This window comes from Nycticebus coucang, chromosome 7 (genome assembly GCF_027406575.1).
Source record: "Nycticebus coucang isolate mNycCou1 chromosome 7, mNycCou1.pri, whole genome shotgun sequence".
In the NCBI taxonomy this organism is placed as follows: Eukaryota; Metazoa; Chordata; class Mammalia; order Primates; family Lorisidae; genus Nycticebus; species Nycticebus coucang.
The window spans coordinates 112,238,631-112,259,047 of NC_069786.1; the positions used below are offsets into that span (position 1 = coordinate 112,238,631).

General features: G+C 37.0%; 1 protein-coding gene across 1 annotated transcript in view; it reads right to left on the bottom strand.

Moving 5' to 3' along the window:
• ABCA12 (ATP binding cassette subfamily A member 12) overlaps positions 1–20,417 on the bottom strand; it is a 192,710-nt gene that overhangs the window by 50,129 nt on the left and 122,164 nt on the right. Inside the window, exons 18-26 of the mRNA XM_053597805.1 lie at positions 20,029–20,168; positions 17,641–17,760; positions 14,351–14,441; positions 12,050–12,229; positions 11,173–11,488; positions 8,589–8,703; positions 2,132–2,461; positions 498–567; positions 276–410 (exon numbers count right to left, since the gene is read on the bottom strand). Coding sequence (XP_053453780.1) covers positions 276–410; positions 498–567; positions 2,132–2,461; positions 8,589–8,703; positions 11,173–11,488; positions 12,050–12,229; positions 14,351–14,441; positions 17,641–17,760; positions 20,029–20,168 — 1,497 coding nt within the window. The remainder of the gene's footprint in view (positions 1–275; positions 411–497; positions 568–2,131; positions 2,462–8,588; positions 8,704–11,172; positions 11,489–12,049; positions 12,230–14,350; positions 14,442–17,640; positions 17,761–20,028; positions 20,169–20,417) is intronic.

Here is a 20,417-nt window from a genome sequence, read left to right on the forward strand (position 1 = left end):
TTTGCCTTATACTATCTCACATTCCTATTTGAAGAACTGGATTGATTTCCAACATTATTCCATGCTTCTTAGTTGACTCCACCTCTAGAAGGACATCAGAGAGGGAATTCAGCAGTGTATGATCTCATCCTGAAAGGTTCTGGTTACTTTTGGGAGGAGAGTACTTTTTTGTTTGTTTGTTATATATGGTAAGTCAACTATGAGAATATATAGATTAGCTGATTTATAAGGATGACAACCATAAAAGGCAAATATCTGTGGAAACATGTTTGTACCTGGAAAAACGTTCCTGATGTACCAAGCAACAAGGAAATAAATGAAAGAGTCAGCTAGGATAAAACAGCACAGCCAGCCAAACGAGGTGGTGTCATCCTGAATCGGGGAGCTGTACATATTTTCCCACTGAAGACCTAGAAAGTGAACACACATCTTTATTCCTCGGTGACATACATCACAACTGTAGAAGATAAATCTGATTTTAGAGAAGGTGAACCCACCGATGCCCTGTTCTTCATACTGTGCGATGTACTGGCTTGCATAACTGAATGCGGTTGGGGACAGCAGACTCTGTGAAGAAAATGAACAGCAATGATGGTTCTTGGAGATGTCATACATTTCACCCAGGTGGATCTTTTTTTTTTTTTTTTTATTGTTGGGGATTCATTGAGGGTACAATAAGCCAGTTACACTGATTGCAATTGTTAGGTAAAGTCCCTCTTGCAATCATGTCTTGCCCCCATAAAGTGTGACACACACTAAGGCCCCACCCTCCTCCCTCCATCCCTCTTTCTGCTTCCCCCCCCATAACCTTAATTGTCATTAATTGTCCTCATATCAAGATTGAGTACATAGGATTCATGCTTCTCCATTTTTGTGATGCTTTACTAAGAATAATGTCTTCCACATCCATCCAGGTTAATATGAAAGATGTAAAGTCTCCATTTTTTTTAATGGCTGAATAGTATTCCATGGTATACATATACCACAGCTTGTTAATCCATTCCTGGGTTGGTGGGCATTTAGGCTGTTTCCACATTTTGGCAACGGTAAATTGAGCTGCAATAAACAGTCTAGTACAAGTGTCCTTATGATAAAAGGATTTTTTTCCTTCTGGATAGATGCCCAGTAATGGGATTGCAGGATCGAATGGGAGGTCTAGGTTGAGGCTCAGGTGGATCTTAAAACACTTAAAACTTCGGACATTTGAACTTTGACGTTCACTCTCTAAAAAAGGCTCTTATCATCTATGCTACATGTCTGAAAGAATATAGAAGGAATAGCAGGAAAAAAAAGGAAAATTGCAACTTGAAAAATGTGTTAAAAATTCAAAATCTAAATGTAAACTTACTAAATGTGGTTCAGCAATATGTAGAATAGGTAATTACAGAATAATGCAGCAGTGAGACTAACATTAAATGAAAACATTAATGGCCAGAAGATATTTTCACTTCATAAACATATTTCAGGTAATGAAAGGGTTATGAATGAAAGTATACTGAAGTATCAGTGGATTGAATACTGGAATTACAAATCTGACTTTTGTTTAAACTCAGCAGTCAGTGCTAAGTGAAAGTTATTCACTACTTTCTATTTCCATAAGCCACAAAGTTTTAATACAATGAGATTTGCTTTGGTTTGCTTAATGCTTTTGTTAAGATTCTTAAATTAATTTAGTGCTTTTGAATTGAAAAGGCAGAAAGGAATTTGGAGTTAATTATATGCTGTCAGTGCATTTTTCTTTATGCCTGTAAGTTACATTACACATCATGAAAACCATGAGAACTGATCACATCTGACAAGAATTCCAATATTAGAGGCTCCAAGATATTTAAGGAATTGGACCAGAGAGAAGTCAGAATTCTTGACGACCTCTAAAACATATCGTATCCCGGTTTAACTTGCTTCAGGAATGATTTCTTAACAGCATCACATGTTATGGTTTTGGAAGGTTTTTACTGTCTTTAACTTTATGGGACACAATGATGTGAAAAAACTATCATTAGGACACTAAGCTTATTTTGCTATTATTGGATTTTTAAATTTAGATAAGTGAACTTTCAGTTTGAGAATCTAAAAACAATCTATTCGGTCTACTCGTCTTCCACACTGACCATTCCAACAGTTGACTTACCATGAACACTTTGATGACATAGCTCAACTCATTTTCAACTGTGACCAAAACGATAAATGGAAAAAAGGCAATGATGTAGATGAGGCTTCCGATGAGAGCTGCAATGTTGGTGTTGTTGAAGAAGACACTGATAAGGTAGCTCATGGCAATAACTGAGAAACTGTAGTCCGAAAAATACAGGAACAAAATGAACCCGTTTGTTTTAGGAAGAATATTGCCAAACTTGAGTATAATGATGAGGATCACAATGGTAACGAGTAAAAATCCAACACTCTCTATAAGCCAGGCAAAAAAGTGGCTACAGGAGTTCACACCCATCATCTTCATATACTGTAAAAAGGAGAAAATGTGAGCTATTATGCTGATACTCCCCCAAATAATTATTTCTGTATCATATTAAAATGCCCAGGAGAGTCTCCATAGATATAGAACTAGGCATCTTAACCATTTACATAAATGAAGCATTTGTTCATGTTCATGTGTGAAATACACCTGTGTATACCAGTTCATCTTAGATTGTATGTGCTCAGAATGCCCCAATATAATAAATGATTTGGATGGAGAGGTTCTTTATTTTTTAATTACCATTCCATTTTATAATTGGTATCTAGCTGATGTTTCCAGATTAAAGCAATTTAGAACAGATCATCAAATTTATGGTATCTCCTGTAGAATTTTACAATATGAATTTGATATTTGTGCAGGCATGAATATTTCAAGCAGGCAAGAAAGCACAGTTTAACTACAGGTTCTGTTAGAGACTGAGATAATAAAAATACTTCAATTTATTTACTATTAATGAACAACATAATTACATTCATGTTTCTGATGGAAACAGAAAAGGTCTGAGTCCAAAGAATTTAAAACATGGAAAATTAAAGGCGATCTTCCACCTTTAGCCATATCTTCCCCTTTCTTAACATTTGCTGGTAGTCTAGGCTGTGTGTCATTTTTCTTTTCCAAAAAGACATTCCTGTATCCATAGTAAACTCATGTATCTCAGAGACTCTATATTTCCCTCTCAATTGATATTATCTGATATAGATCAGTGATGTCTGTGGAGGCCAAGGCTTTTTACATGGCGGAAAAACAAACCAGCCTGACCTGGTGGTGCATTAATTGAAAAGGATTCTGAAAGATCTAAAGTCCCCTGAACCTTGGTTATCCTGAATTTGGTGACATGTTGTACTTGGGGAGAACCTGGAGATCCTCGTTTCTAGTTTAATAATTCATGATTGATGTGAGCTTATGAACTTAATATCTCATTAAAAAATACTCCATTAACAGCATTATGATCCAATTTTTTTTTTTTTTTTGCAAAAAATCAAGTATGTTCAATACCCCACCCTTTGAAATCTAACTTGTATGTGTGTGGGGGAGTGATAAAGAATGCATTCTCTATTTTTTTCTACAAGCAAAATAGTGAATTTTACCTTCTGCCTTTGTAACTTACCACATTTTGATAACTCTGCTGCTCCTGTTGTTACCATGGAAACTGCTACCTGACTGCCAACAGTCTAAGCTGTGGGCTTTAAACTAATCACCACTGCGGAAAAGCCTGTGGCTTTTCCTCTGAACTTTGCCTTCTTCCTCACTTCTTCCCTTCCTAATGCTTTTCTACTCCTAGGCCCTGTCACCCTTTGCAGTAACGACCATCCCTATGTTTCCATGGGAATGAAGTGTGGATCAAAGTTACAAAATTAGCATAGAGCCAAGTTCACTATGGAAAGTTTTCCCCAATTGTCTCGTAGGCTATCATCACTGAACACAAAATTACATTTGGTGTGAAAGAGATCTCAGAGAACTTATTCCAGAAATTCTTTGCTTTTACCCCATCCCATTTGAAAAAAATTACTATGTCATATTGGATGACTGCATTTCAGAGACTCCTCTATTCCAATATAGTATGATAATGTTAGGTCTTTTTATTTGTCTTTATTGCTATATGTATTTTCATGTTTTTACTGAGTTTATGCCTACTTGAATATAATTATGTGAAAAATTATGGAGCCTATGAATTAATTCCAAGGTGATATTTACCATTTATTTTTACACAGCCTGTACAAAAATATTTTCTCCCTAAGAGCAATGTGTATCAGTAGGGAACAATGTTAGTATATTTCATGAGATAATTATAAAATATCTAGGAAATAGCATGGCCATGAAATAAAGCTGCTGTCATGTGTATAAACATGTCTTTTTTCTTCCCTCACAATTGATGGTTGCAGTGCAAATCTTATAATCTAGAATATTCTCCATTCATAGACTTGTTGAAGATAATGCAGAGGCTTGAAAACCAAGGCTAATGATATTCATCCCTATAATTTTGAAATTTTGGAGATTCAGGATCAAATTTCTTTTTTTAGGAATTAATAAAAGTTGGAGACGGATCATTTTGCTCTTCATTGAAACAAGCTGTGTTAGGTGCTTCTAAAACTATTCACTATTTAACACTCTAGCACAAACATCAGTATTAAACTTCAGGATTTTTTGCCATGAGAACAGTTGCTATTCATAAAGAGGGAGAGTGATGAGAGCATTTAAGTCATCCATAAATTATCCAGATTCACTGCCAACTTTGTTGTTATAAACAAGGCCAGACTTGCAGATGGAAGGCGGCCCACAGAGGGCGGCTGGCTGTGCTTTCTTGGATCTGTTAGTTCCTCCTCACAGTGACAGATGTCAGATGCCAGCTTTGTAATCAAAGAGTCACTTGTCTCAAGCCTCCCAAACCTTCCAGAGCCATTCATCGGTATCTGACAACCTGTTGCTTGAGGAAAACTGCTCTACACAGTGGCTAAAATCTGCCCCAGTTTACAGCAGAGAATTAGAAGAAAGAGATTCTATAAGATTTTGGATGAATGTGCTCCTACTTTTACGAGAAGCTTGTGTGCAGGGATTGACGTTAAGACCGTCAGGAAAAGCAATTATTAATACTCATATATTCACTTGACAGCAATGTCTCCAATCGACAAGTATGTCATGTACTAATTCATAAGGAATAATAATATTTTCTATCCCAATTTTTATAATTTTTTAATAATAGATACTTACATTGTTGGTTTTTTAGCACAACATAAAGGGTATTTCAAATCTTCATCAGTGGTCAGGAGAACATAAAAATTGTCTGTTGTGCGGGGGCAGCGCCTGTGGCTCAGTCAGTAAGGCGCTGGCCCCATATACTGAGGGTGGCGGGTTCAAACCCGGCCCTGGCTGAACTGCAACCAAAAAATAGCCGGGCGTTGTGGCGGGCGCCTGTAGTCCCAGCTACTCGGGAGGCTGAGGCAAGAGAATCGCTTAAGCCCAGGAGTTGGAGGTTGCTGTGAGCTGTGTGATGCCATGGCACTCTACTGAGGGCCATAAAGTGAGACTCTGTCTCTACATAAAAAAAAAAAAAAAAAAAAATTGTCTGTTGTGAATACCCAGTGGACTAAAAGTCCTTGCGTAATTCTTGGTAATATCTCTGTGGCCCACAGATATTTCAGGTTACCTGTCTGAACTCAGAGAAGACTCCAGAATTCCGTCTCCAAATAAATAATAAGTGCTGAGAGCCCTTCAGTGACTTCTATTAGATCAAATAAGCGAAGCTAACCCAAAACCATGAACATAACAGGAAAAAATATGTAGCGTTTGTATGTATTATAAAAACAGCTTCTTACATGGGCGGTGCCTGTGGCTCAAAGGGGTAGAGCACCGGTCCCATATGCCAAAGGTGGTGGGTTCAAACCTAGCCCCGGCCAAAAAAAAAAAAAAAAAACAGCTTCTTACAGCTTTAATATTTTCATCTGTAACAGCAAGGAAGGCAGAACAAAACTCGATGGAAAGGTATTTTTAAGGTAGTTTTTTTTTTTTAAAACGACAGGCTCGATTTCATAAATAAACTTATTGGACATTAGCATTTGTGCTAATTTGTTTAACAAGGTAAAGGAATTCCTGGAATCGTTTTCTTGCCCAGATTTTAGAATAATTACAGAAAGAAAAGGAAAATATCAATTTTCTTTAGCTTTTTGACTTAATTTGAATGAGAAGAAAATGGGGCTTGGGCAGCTTTAGACCATAACCAAATATAAAATGATGATCATTAAAAATGATTTTGAGTTGCTGGTAACTTAGGAGATTTTCCATTATCATCCTCTTAAAAGGGTTCATGTTATCAAAATAAGATATCAGTTTAAGGTATCCACGATGTGGAAAAGGCCGCTTGATAGTGAAGATGCCCGAGTTCTTGTGCCAGATCTACCACGAACTAGCTCCAGGGTCTGCAGCAAGCCACTTCTCATGTTCTGGGCTCAACTTTTTCATTATCCAAAGGTGGGAGGAGGTGAGATGAGAACCGTGGGCAGGGCAGGCAGGCTGTGAGGTACTGGGGACACCCTGCTCCTTCAGTGCCTATCTCCATCAGTGACAAATGTGCCACTTTCCTATGCATTTAGGATGCCATTTAGGACGTACTGTTATTTTACATGCCACCAAGAAAGAAACATCGCTGCCAAATAAATCACAACACTATCAAATGCATGCTAATTTCAGAGGCTTTAAAAAGTAAAACAAAAAAAAAAAAAAGAAAGAAACAAAGAAAAGAAAATCGATGTCTTAGAATTAATAAAATATGAATAATTGAGCACTCCTCTGCTCTGGCAGTGAGACAGCTACCTTCTGGAAATACAGTGTTGAATGAGGTCTAGGTGACTCAGAGTTTAAGGGATTGGACCCAAGTGCACCTGGTTGGTAGAACCGGACGACAAAACCTGATAGCCCAATTCCAGGTTCAGTGATTTTCTGCTGTCCTAACTTTCACCCAAGACAAGGTGGTTAGATTTTGAACGTAGATGGCCACCAAAGGAAGACATAGAGCTTCCAAACAGAAACTGGTTCATTGTAAAAATAGCCTTTTCTGTTCTTTTCTGGAAAAGACTCTTTTGTATGCTTTGATAGTTTTTGGTGACATATATATATATATATATGTGCTTGCAGAGGAGCACCATGTTCAAACACAAAATAATACAATGTATATGTAATGTATGTACACATATACACCATACATGTATATACTGTACACATAAATTATGCACACATATGTGTGTATATATATATACACATACCTATATACTTATTTACTGTTTCTATCACAAGAAATATTTTAAAATATTTTTATTCTGAAATAGAAAAAAACTAAATTTCTATTAATATTACAATTTTCCACTTCAGAGTTTTCCTTTAATCTGTGAAGATTCACTTCTGAGTACTAGGAAACTGAAAAAGAAATATAAGGTGGGGACTTGCAACCAAAATTAGAGTCCAGGACATGAATTCAAGTTTCTAAATTGGAATTAGGAAACCACTGCAAACACTCCTGACTATAATAGGACTCAAACCAGCTGACAAGACATTTACCAAATTGTAACTGAAATACACAAATGCAACGGCGAGGGTCAACCAGAATTTAAACAGAAAATGTTGTAGGCTTCTTACCTACATTTCTGTGACAACCCTGGAAGGCTGATCCTGAACTCACAGAAATGTGAAGCTGTGACTTGTGTCTAGAAAGGAGACATAAGCAATTGCCCAGCAGCACTGGCAAGGGCTGAAGAAGCCAAGTGGACTAACAGGTTGCTCTAACCTCATTATTGCAGGTTTTTCAGCCAGGCCCTGCAATAATTACCATACCCTAGTTTTGAAATGTTTCATCTTTCTTTTCACTCCATGACTAAGGATAGGAACAGACTCACTCTCGGATGAGCAGATGAAATAAATCTACTCAGAATCTAAAAACCATACAATACTTTATCATAAATTCTAAAAAGAAGTAAGATATTTTGGATTTGGGCTGAATGATGAAGAACAGGCCCAGGAAGACAGCAAGCTTTACAGGCCTAGTCCTGACTTCCACTGTGATATTATTATTAACCTAATCAGAAGCAGAACATGAAATTCTCAACGTCTATAAATCAGGAATCAGAGGAAAATGGAGAAGGTAATTGAAGGAAACAAGGTGCGCTGGACAGAGAATTTTCTCTGTGAAAGCTGAAACAAGCCACGTAGCGAGGTCTGTGTTTATGTCTGTGTCTACACTTGGATTTATTTACTTCTCATGGCAGGAATCTTCCTGCCCTAAGCCTCATTATTATAAACACTCTCTGTTAGATCCGAAGTTACATAGGTAGCATCTTGAGCAAAAATTATTCTTAGGATTGTAATTACACTCATATTTCATTTAGAATTATTCATATTTTGTTTTTCATGAAGGTACTTATTAACTGTTGTGTCACCTCTTGAGAAAATAAAATATTGCCTTATCAGCTGATTGTGTGATTTGTAAAATATTTTTCTTTCTATCTAATTTACAAGGCATGGGTTAGGCTTTCTGAGTTTACATAGGCAAGATGAAAATCATAGTCATTGATTGTTCTATTACTATGGAATAGTATACTCATCACAAGAAGAAATCTCAACATACCTCATGAAGCCGGAGGTCTTTCTCATAAACAAGCTTTTTTACAAAAGCAGCTATGAACACAACCCAGGCAACCATAAGCACGATTGGAAGAGAATAAGAGACACTGGTTAGGAAGCTGTAAAATAAAAATGAACAAAAAAATCCAGTGACCAAATGAATGTCACACTTGAAGACTGTAATACACAAAGAACACACTCCTTACATTGAAATTACACTCCTGGTTTGAAATTGCAAAGAACGAGTCACCCCTTTATTTATGAAATGTGAATGTGACTTAAGAATGGGCCCACGATTTTTTGCCGTAATGCTGCAAGAGTACAAATCCAGCCCTGGATCGTTAAAGTTGCCATATTGTTTAAATTGTGTTTGACTGTGGCCTGTCTGAGAAAATAATTATTATATAGATATAATTGCAAGACTCAAAACCTTTCTGCCTGAACTAAATTTTCTTCTAAAAGGCAAATTTAAAATTAGATGATGATTGGTTTATCTAACTAAAAGCTCTGTCTTCCAAAATTACTGTATTTATTCACTTTTAGGAAGCTCATCGTTATTAAACTAGATTTTCCAAAATGAAATAAAACCCAAAACATTTCATTTAAAATGTAGACAAAGAGGGACGGAGGGAGGGGGGTGAGGCCTTGGTGTGTGTCACTCTTTATGGGGGCAAGACATGATTGCAAGAGGGACTTTACCTAACAATTGCAATCAGTGTAACCTGGCTTATTGTACCCTCAATGAATCTCCAACAATAAAAAAAAAAAAAAAAGGAAAAAAAAATAAAATGTAGACAAAGAACTTGGACTCCTCAAAGTAATGCTCTGGGAGATGTTTCATAAATGGTATAGAAATGTCTTTTCTGATCATATGCTAAACTGGAGGATCACTGGGTCACCCCATCAGTCTCCAGGTGCGTTCTCCAGTGTCCTGCCCATGACACCTGAAGTTCAAATGCAGTGGTTCTGAAAGATGATCACATTAGAAGCTCCCGAAGAGCTTATTAAAACACAAACTCCTGGGCTCCACCCATAAGCTTTGTTTTATTACATCTAGGAGGGGACCAGGAATTTGCATTTTGAACAACTTTGCAGGTGATGCTGATGCTGCTGGTTCCATAACAGCCACTGTTCTGATAATTGCCCCTCTTCTATGGACCAAAGCAATAGTTTTCTAAGTTGATCTGTTTTGCATATTGGGCTCCCTGGAAGCTCTGAGTTGGAGAAAGGTCATGAGGCCATTTCCTTTTATTCCACAAGGCTGAAGAATTACCCTTATGCACTCCAAGAAAAATGCAATATTAATGAAACATGACATCACTGCCTTTACTATCAACCTAGCATGCAGAAGCACATTGTCATCAGAGAAATGAGGTGTTTTGTGGTGGGGGAACAGGGGAAGTTGGGGCTAGGTCCAATTTTTTTATTTCCTGCAAAATTGTCTGGCATGAAGTAGGAGCTGACAGAGTACTGATCAAATGAATTTTGTTTTAGTCCAGGTCCAGCCTTGATGCTGTTTCTAGATCTAGAATTAAGCAAAGACCCTCATTCGTTAACGACAAATTCCCTATAATGTTTCTTCCAAATGACTGTACATTTCAGGTTTGGTCTAGTCTATGGGCGAAAACACTGGTCTTATAACCAGAAGGGCTGTGTAGTACCAGCTATATACACTTGAGCAAGTTACTTAACCTTTCTTCATTTGGGAAGTATGGACAATTATTTCTGCTCTCATGTACCTTATGAGTTTTTTTTTGGTGCAAAACACATGAAATAATAGATGCAAAAGCACTTTGCGTGCAGCTAAGAGTTTATACTTGTTTATTATGATCATACTCCCATGCTTCAAAGAACACTGGGACGTCATTTTATTTATTTTTATTTTTTTGTAGAGACAGAGTCTCACTGTACCGCCCTCGGTAGAGTGCCGTGGCATCACACGGCTCACAGCAACCTCCAGCTCTTGGGCTTACACAATTCTCTTGCCTCAGCCTCCCTAGCAGCTAGGACTACAGGCGCCCGCCACAACGCCCGGCTATGAGACATCATTTTAGAGAAGATTCCTAGCAAATGAACTGACAGTACATGACGGATTCAGACAGCGCATATTTATCTCACAGATTTGATCAATACATGTTCAAGATTTCTTTCATCCCTTTTTCCTTAAAATTGACCCTGTGTTCAGATTTTTATCAAATTTGGGAGATTTGGAAGGGATTTTATGATTATCTTGATCATCTCCTACATCTGACAAGAGAAGAGTCAGATCAGTAGACAGTGGGTACATCCAAGTCATGCAACCCTGGACTTGGCCCTAGAGTCCAGTTCTCCCAGTTCAGGGGCCAGGGTTCTGGCAGAGGTAGAGTTATGAGAAGGAAAACATGAATTATTTGGCAAGCACTATATCATCATTTTGGTAATGATGAGCAGCCAAGAGGGTGCCATGCCTACAGTGTGGACCCTTTCCCAGAAACAAGCATGGGGCAAAGCTTTGGTGAAGTATCCCTTTATACAACTGAATGAATGAACTGAAACGACCTCTCGAAAAAGTGATAGCATTCAAAAGGGCTAAAAGTACACACACTTACTTGTCTTTCATAAAGCAGGGATAAGGAATTGCTTGGACCTGGACTGCTATTTCCTGCGAATTTCTTCCAGTTTGCAATTCCACAATTGCTCTTTCAATACTATCCTGTAAATAAATAAAAGCCCTGCCATAGATCTGGTTGTGTGATGGAGAATTGTGAGGGCCTGGGGCCCAAATCTTGGCTCTTAGGCTTCTTGTGGTCTGCGCAGTCTTGAGACTCATGCGGATGGTGTATTTTATGACAGGAGGAAGAAAGACATGTTCAGAGTCATAGCCTCTGTGCCAACTTCTGTTAGAAGGAAGCTTAAAAATAACACCTAAAAATAAAATGGCAACAACAGCAGAAAGGTTACTTTATGGTTGACATTATTCATTGTTTGGAGGGTACACATAGGGGGCAGCCAAATAGTCATCTGAGTTAGTGATGTGACAGTAGGTTCAGGTTCTTAATTTACAGGAAGGATGGTTAATTGGAGGTGTCAACCTTAGAGATTCAGAGCTAGAGAGAGAGTCTAACTATATTTAAGAATATAATCACAAAACGAAGTGGCCAGATTAAATACATCATGCTAAGCCACTTATTAAAATAAAAAAAAACTTTTATAATGAATAATCTTGATGGATAATGACGATGGACTCAACTTTACCCTATAACTATGTGATCTTTTTCATTTTTAATTTTTAGCTACACTAACAACATCAGACATACTTAGATAATATAGTTGGTTGACTACATGAAAGCCTCTCAATTCTAAAGACATCAGAGGAGGTAATGACCCCCAGACTACTTTTCTGAGTTCCTGATGAAAGAGGTGAGGGAAGAATTTGGCCAATTTTAGTACAAAGAGAAGGTCAAATCCTAAAAGTATAGCACTTACTTCCAAAGAGTTCATTCCTTTTGTTGAGCCTTTTGGCTTCTCTCTCCATATCATCTACGGTTTTTGCTGCCTGAATACGGTCGTATAATACACAAGAGGAAATATTTACTGTCAGGGAAGATAGTGTGTTCAGCTGATCAATGATGTCAATGTTGTTCTCTAATTTTGTCCGTAGAGCGTCTACAGAAGCAAAGCAAAAGAGAAAAAAACATATTACAAGACAAAAAGCGTATGACACAATACTGTTTTTTAGGGAATAAACATTACACTAAATTAAAGTCAGGCTGTAGAATTTACTCTAAAAATTTCTACTACTCTCCATCCAGGAAAATGTGTCCACATAAGCAAATATTCAAGGAGAAGAGGAGCTAGTTACAAATACAGTAAACCCAGGTTCAAAGAAAGATACGAGCTAAAAATACACTCTGCCACAATTTAATTAATAAAGGACACAAAATGAATAATTTAAAAAAACTACGTATATGCAGTTAGTAAGAAAACCATAACTATAAAATAGAGATGATATGTTAGAACAAACTAGAAAGAAGTACTTGCTTTGTACAGGAAATGTGAATGTACAAATTGAAACAAGGAAAGGTCTGTATAGAATGTTTAGAACAAGTAAACTATATTCTTCGCTTGGTTGAGCTACAGAAACATTTAAAATACTTAAGAATACATGCCACACGGTTGCAACCTTCTAATAGTATTTGACTTAAAACCTTTACTGAATTACTTCTTTTGATATCTGCATAAATCTAGACAAAATGATGAAGATTTTATTTTCAGTGATTACTCTGGAAGAAAGAGGATTTCATTCCTCCTCAATTTCATGATTCCTTGTGAGGAAATCAACTGGGACAAAGGGTAAATAAGAAATTGCACGTTAACAAATCATTTGGCCAATTAAATTTTTACTGGCTTGATCATCGTGAATACGGAGAAGGCTGCAAATATCATAAATCTCTCCTCATAGAATCCAGACATGTCTCTTATATTGTACAAAATAGGACTAAATTTCTCATAGAGGGCAACTTCCTAAATGTGTTTCTCATTAGACTTTGAAGTGAAATGTTTTACTAGATGCAGATGGTGGGGGAGGGGTAAATTGTGGTTGAAGAGTGGCCTCCAGTGGCCATTGGCAATCAACACACCACCAATGATTCCTTAGAAATGCTGGTGGACTGAATCACAGAAACCTCTTTAGGGGTTCACTGCTCCCTGAATTTGAAATATAAAATTTTTTAGATACTAAGTTACATATGTAATTATACAAGTATCAAGTGTCACTGCTGTCATTTTAATCTTATTTTAAATTCTAAGCCTCACCTCCCATTTTAAAAGTTAGAAATGAATGACGGAATTTATATAAGAACTTTAGAGCTTATCCCTGATATTTTGATCAAATAATTCCCCACCCCAATGGTTCTCATAGAGAATAAATCCAATAATACCTTTCTTTAATCAAACTGGGTTGACTATCATAATATATATACAATTGTGGGCATAATTCCTCCCACTGGTTTACTACCTTAATCTTTTATGTCTCAGCAGTGCTGGGGAGGAGGAGAGGCATTTGCTTTGCTACGGCCAAATTCTGATGCTCTCCATCTGTTTCTCATGCCCGTGGTTGCATAGCAACAGGGAATCTGACGCAGCCTGAATTAGATGCTTTGCATCCGTTAGGCTGAAGGTGCGGATGTGGCTGAGGGAATGCATAGGTGCACACAGCTGCCTTTGATCCTCTGCAGCCTGTTCCTTTTTAAATGACCATATGAGCAGAACCCAAGATTGACTACTGATTTTATTTTCTCTCGAGTCTCCCCATTGCCTGTGTCTTGCTTGTGCTAACTCTGTAAGCTTTTCCAATTGCATTCTGGGTTAGTCAAGTGATACCGAGGCCCGCGAAGATAAAAATGTTACAAGTAGCCAGAAATAAATAATTTCATTTCCTCTCATCCTTAAGGATTTGATTTCCATCAAGTTACTAAAAAAACAAAAGAAGTGCTGCCATACTTCCAACAACCTACCTAAGATTGATGAAAAAACTACATTTACATAGAGTATATTGCATTATAATTATTGAAACCAACGGCAGATACCCAGGCATTCTTACAATTATCTCTGCTGATAATTGTATGACTAACTGGGAAGAAATGTATGGATGTGTCCAGGGCCTCAATTTTCTTAAAACTAGCTAGAAAGTAAATACAGAAGGAAAGGAAAAGAAGTGACACAGATCAACATTTTTCCCATTTCTGACATGACTGGGAAATAGAAGTTGTGTGAATCTGGACTCACCGAGTTCATCTATCTGCTTCAATAGTTCAACAGCATCGAGTCCCACGGAGAATTTTATAAAAACTTGCACAAAGGGGTTCCTTAGAGTATTCTGACAAATGATAATAGGGAATTAGTTTCGATGCAGGAAGAAAACACGTTTAACATTGTTTCCTTAAAAAACAATGACAGTGAAATGAAGTAAGAGCCACTGTGCATCATCAATCCACCACCTTGCAAAGGCTCGCAGACAAATCCTGAGACAAAAAGAGAAGATTGGTGGCTGGAAATGACTTGAAAGGCTGGACTTTTGTTGTCTATACACAAAATCGGTCAGATACGACTGTAATTATCAACATTAAGATTATTATATTCACTTTAACAGATGGTTTTGGTATGGCTATTTTTACTTTTTAATATAAGCTATACACAATGTTGTGGGTCATGGTTGAATTTTGTTCAACTGAAACAATTAAAAAACAACTTTTTAAAAATTGTAATATCTATTTGACATCATGACTGATTTGTATTCCAGCCCTAATACTTATCAGCTGTGAAGTTTAAGCACACACCCACCTTTCCCAGCTGCAAGTTACCTTTCTGTAAAGTAGAGATGAATGACTCATTTCATCAGAATAGTCAAAATAACTGATCATAATATTACTTTGTACTGTACCAAGTACAACTATGTGAATATGAAAGACTAAATTGGTGATAAAACTTAAGTTAATCTATATCCATGGAAATATTGAGAAAAAATTAAAATTGCTTTAAAATATAAAGGCTCTTATAGCTATCTTCCAAATTAGAAGAATTTCTCTGTGCACCACCACAGGAATACTGTTAACTAATATTTATTGAGCTCATACTATGTGCTGGGTTTACAGTGTTGAACTTCACTTTCTCACTTAGTTTTCAACAACACCTTGAGGTGAGTTCTATTATATGCAGTTAATAGATGAAAAAGGTAGGGCTAAAGAAGCTACAGGAATTCTCTTAAGGACACACAATTACCGAGGGACAAGGAAAAAGTTGAAAAGGGAGAATGCAACTCAATTAAAGAAATGTATTTTCATGTTATATTTTTATTCATGGCCTACATAGCTAGGCTTAATTAAGTTGGTTGTCTTTTTAGAACAAAGTTTGATACCACTTATTCTTTCCTTCTTACCAATATTTGCTGTTTTATTATGCAGATGAACAACTAAGAATAGCATATATCATTAAAGCACATACCTAGTATAATTAATCGGCTAGATCCATAGCTGCCGAGGGCTCTAGGAGCTGTGGCTGATGCCTGTAACCCCAGCATGAAAAGCTCAGGAGTTCAAGACCAGCCTGAGCAACAGCGAGACCCTCATCTCTACTAAAAACAGAAAAACTAGCTGACCATTGTAGCTCCAGCTACTTTGGAGGCTGAGGCAAGAGGATTGCTTAAGCTCAAGAGTTGGAGATTGCTGTGAGCTGTGACGCCATAGCACTCTACACAGGGTGACAGCTTGAGAATCTGTCTCAAAAAAAAAGTAGTAGTAGAGAAGTTGGCTGCATGTACACTGATGATAATATCACATGTATTATGTGTATCAACACGACGTGTTGATATTGCACATCAACTGTTACGTGCACTGTGTGTACCAACAGGACGTGTTGATATTACACATCAACTATTACGCACACTATGTATACCAACGGGACGTGTTGATATGCCGCATAAACTATTATGTGTACTATGTGTATCAACAGGACGTGTTAATATTACACATAAACTATTACATGTACTATGTGTATCAATAGGACATGTTAATATTACACATAAACTATTATGTGCATTAACATGTCCTGTTAATTCAACCACTTTAGCTAACAAAACTTTTCTTAATAAAATTATATATGGCTTTTTTTTCTCTTTGACAGAAAAAATGTTTTAGGAGAAAAGACCCATCTACCACTCAGAAAAATACATTTTTCAAAAGTAGCTTTTCTTATCTGAGTCTCACTAGAAAAGGCATACTTAAAATCAGACCTAAAAGCTAACCGTAAATTGTGCATAAGATGTTTGATGAAAAGTTTATTTTCTATTTACTAATGTATTAAATATCTATTTTAGAAATTTGCTTTACTAATTATAGTAAAATTCAGGTTGTAATTGTAACTACACTAGTTGCTAGTCGAAACAAAAACTGAGTAAAGTACCTTTGAGGTACAATTTTTCAATTCTTCTAACCAAGTTGTGTTATATAATATCCTTTATTCTATGTTTAACTTCCTGAGCCTGATCATTAAGAAGAGCTTTTTTCCTGCAAAAACATTCTAGGATTCCATCAATTTTCCGAGGGCCTGTCTTTGATACGCAAGACAGTCTCTCTTGAAGGTCCTCGGTAGTCATCATTCTTGCCAATTTTCTTTTCTTCAACTGATGAAGGGGCTAACTCTGCTGCTCAATCTTCACGTGTCAATAGCTGCACTCGTGATTGGAAGATGTTGTCCAAAGTATTTGCATCATCTTCAGAAAATCCTGCATCTTTTACAAGAACTGCAAATGACACTTTTCAACTAATGTGTATTGGATTTGAGTTGTGTTGTCAAATCTTTAAACTAGAGGGAGCATGAAGGATTGTTTGAGTAGGGACCAAATTTTGAAGGGGCTAATTTTTCTAGTCATGATAACTTTTGCTTCCTTGGGCGGTGCCTGTGGCTCAAAGGACAAGGGCAACCGGCCCCATATGCTGGAGGTGGTGGGTTCAAACCCAGCCCCGGCCAAAAACTACAAAAAAAAACCCTTTTGCTTCCTCGGGTGGCTTTAAACTGAAGACAATTAGATGAGAATACCTTGTGTCCAATTGTTAAAATAAATTTGGTATGTTTTTAATGCATATTTCATATGTTTCTCCCACAGAATTCCCCAAATTTAACATTCTCCAGAATATTAGAATTTGGGGGATTCTGGTTTAGTTAAAATAGCAAAGTAATTTGAAAGAGAGAAATAAATAACATAAGCATATTTTAGAGCATTTTACTGTTGGAAAACTAATTTATACCACTAGTTCTGTCTCTAGATCAACGTGTAAGATGTGTTATCTCTGGATTACAGACCGAGTTTGCAGTACAAGAGGTGGGGATGTCACCCAGGAATGTGAGTGACATATCTGTTATTCTGTCTCAGATCCTCTCTCTTGAAAGAGAGGCAAGTTTAATCTGCTATATGTGCACTCTAAGTCACTATCTGCCCAAGCCCATTTACTTAACGAAGGCGATAAAGGTCTCAAAGAAATATAATCCCTAGTAAGGTGAATGACAGAACCATCTCATACCTGGAGCACTGGAATTGCCTGGTTTAACAGGTGGAAGGAATTCATGAAAAGTGGTGACTTATCCATCCACTCTTGAGATTTTTCTCTTAATTCTGCCAGCTGTCTCAGCGTTACGTTGGACTTAAAGAAACAAAAGAACCCTAATTCGTTAGTATTTTGCCTGTCTTTAAAAAAGGTATCTAAAGGTTGTTTTGTTACATAACTACAAAAAAAAAGTTCTAAGGGTAGAGATTGTAAAAAATATTATCAGAAATCTCCCACATGGTTGAAAGTTTTAAATGAAAGCTTTTACAGAGTCAAGATCATTTTTTAAAATTCTGGGAAATTTGGAATTTGCTTCATGTCCACAGGTGAATTTACAGCTAAAGTGTAAACATAACTTCTGGAGCTCTCACAAGTTTTACCAGTGATACACTTAACTTTTCTACTAAAGAAACATCCTAGTTCAAGGATTTAAGAAGGATATTCTCATATATTTCTGGTAGAAATGGATGTTATAGCCTTTGGGGGAAGCATTCTGACAAGAGCTATTAAAATAAAATACAACATCCTTCAATCCCCCAATCCTGGACATTCATCTAACTGAAATAAATATACCACTATGTAAAACCACGTGCACAGTAATGTTTGTTGCCATGTTGCTTACAAAAACACTGAAAACAGAAGGAACGTGCAACAATTGAGGATTGGATGACTGAATTTCATGTTATGAAGAAAATCGCCATCTTTAAAAATGGTCAATTAAATGATACCTATTGAGTGGGAAGAATTTCCACAATGTGCTCTTGTGTGAGAAAGGCAACATGTAGAAAAGTCTTATAAAGCAATCTTATTTATTTATTTATTTGTTTATTTATTTGAGACAGAGTCTCACTATGTCGCTCTTGGTAGAGTGCTGTGGCATCAGAGCTCACAGCAACCTTAAACTCTGGGACTTAAGAGATTCTCTTGCCTCAGCCTCCCAAGTAGCTGGGACTACAGGTGCCTGCCACAAGGCCTGGCTACTTTTTTTTTTTGCAGTTGTCATTGTTGTTTTAGCTGGCCTGGGCCGGGTTCGACCCCACCAGCCTGGTGTATGTGGCCAGCACCCTACCCACTGAGCTACTGGTGCCACTAAAGCAATCTTATTTTAATAATGCAAACAATGGCCAAAGAGCTGCCAATGAATGCATATGTGGTAAAATAATCGAAGAAGGATTCAAGGAATGTGAGTAAGTGTGGAAAGACATATTTGAATGCTAATATATATTAGTTTGTGTGAAGAGAAGAGTAGGATCAGGAAACGAGAAAAAGGGACCATGAAAGCCAGGCGGAAAGGAAAGAAAAAAAGATCACTTAGGAAATAAGCGTACAGAGGCCGAGGAAGTGGATCGCTTGAGCTCAGGAGTTGGAAACCAGCCTGAGCAACAGCGAAACACCCATCTCTACTAAAAACAGAAAAACTAGCTGGGTGTTGTGGGGGAACGTGTAGTCCCAGCTACCTGGAAAGCTAAGGCAAGAGGATCACTTGAGCCCAGGAGTTTGAGGTTGCTGTGAGCTATGATGTCACTGCACTCTAGCCTGGGACAATAGAGTGAGACTCTACCTCAACCAAAATAATAATAATAACAACACACATAACTTCATTATGCAAAATTATGTAGAAATATATAGTCAATAAAGCAAATAAATCAAAAACAAAAAAGCAAAGAACATTTATAACATTCCATCTTATAAAAACCTAAAAATAATGTTTCATTCACATAAACTATAATTTAATGGCCCAGTAATAGTGAAGCAGCGATTTTTTTTCACTTTTTATCATTTTAAAAGTATTAAGTGTATAATTCAAATCATGAAAGTCAACTTGAAAAGTAGGAGAAAAATGCTATTATTATTAAATGAGGCAGTAAATAAGAATGGTTACTATTAATAATGTCTTTCTCAGTGTCTGTCTTCCACATACATACAAGATATTAAATTGTACAACTAAATAAAAAGCGAAGAATCTATGTCTCAGGGATTGCTCTTGTTCAAACTAGTTACATGGTGCCCAATATTATTTTTTCCAGCACAATCATTTTTACATACTTTGAGAGTTAGACACCAGCTGTAGGAAACTTTTCTGCCTTTCGAGATAAATTGAAAAATCTGAGGTCCTGCTTCAACTAACCTCATTCCCAAGTGTCAACATGGTTCATTGCCCTTCCAAGGGCTACCATGCTATCTGTAGAGCTTGCACATATCCAAGGCAGAAGGTGAGAATTATCAAGAACCTCATAAAGCCCAGGGTAATAATAATGGCAAGATACAAATAAACCAGAGTTAGCTAAAGTAAATTTGACAGTTGACTACTTTAAAAATCATCTCAATACTCAAAATAGAAACTTTGAATTATAATTGCCAAACCTTTTCCATTATTGCCTTTGTAACTGGGTTGTATGGTGCATATAAAATCTTTCCCAAAAGCATAGGTTTCAAGAAAGCCCAAATCACAGGTCCAGCAGGCATGTTAATGATGTCTTTATAAAGAGAGAAGCAAAATGGTGCTGGAAGGAAAAAAGCAAAATAAAACTAGTTAATGGATGTATTTCAATCCTATTTCCTCATGGTAAATTGACACAGATAATTCTTATCACACCCCAAAACACATGCCTTAGCACTTCTTATACTAGTAACAGATGTGAGGCATCTGGTATCAAAGTGAGAAAGCTTAGTAATAAATCTTTTTTAGGTGAGAAAGTTTAACCCCATAAGCAAGCCCAGGATAAGTGATGGCATTTTGCCAAGAGGAGATA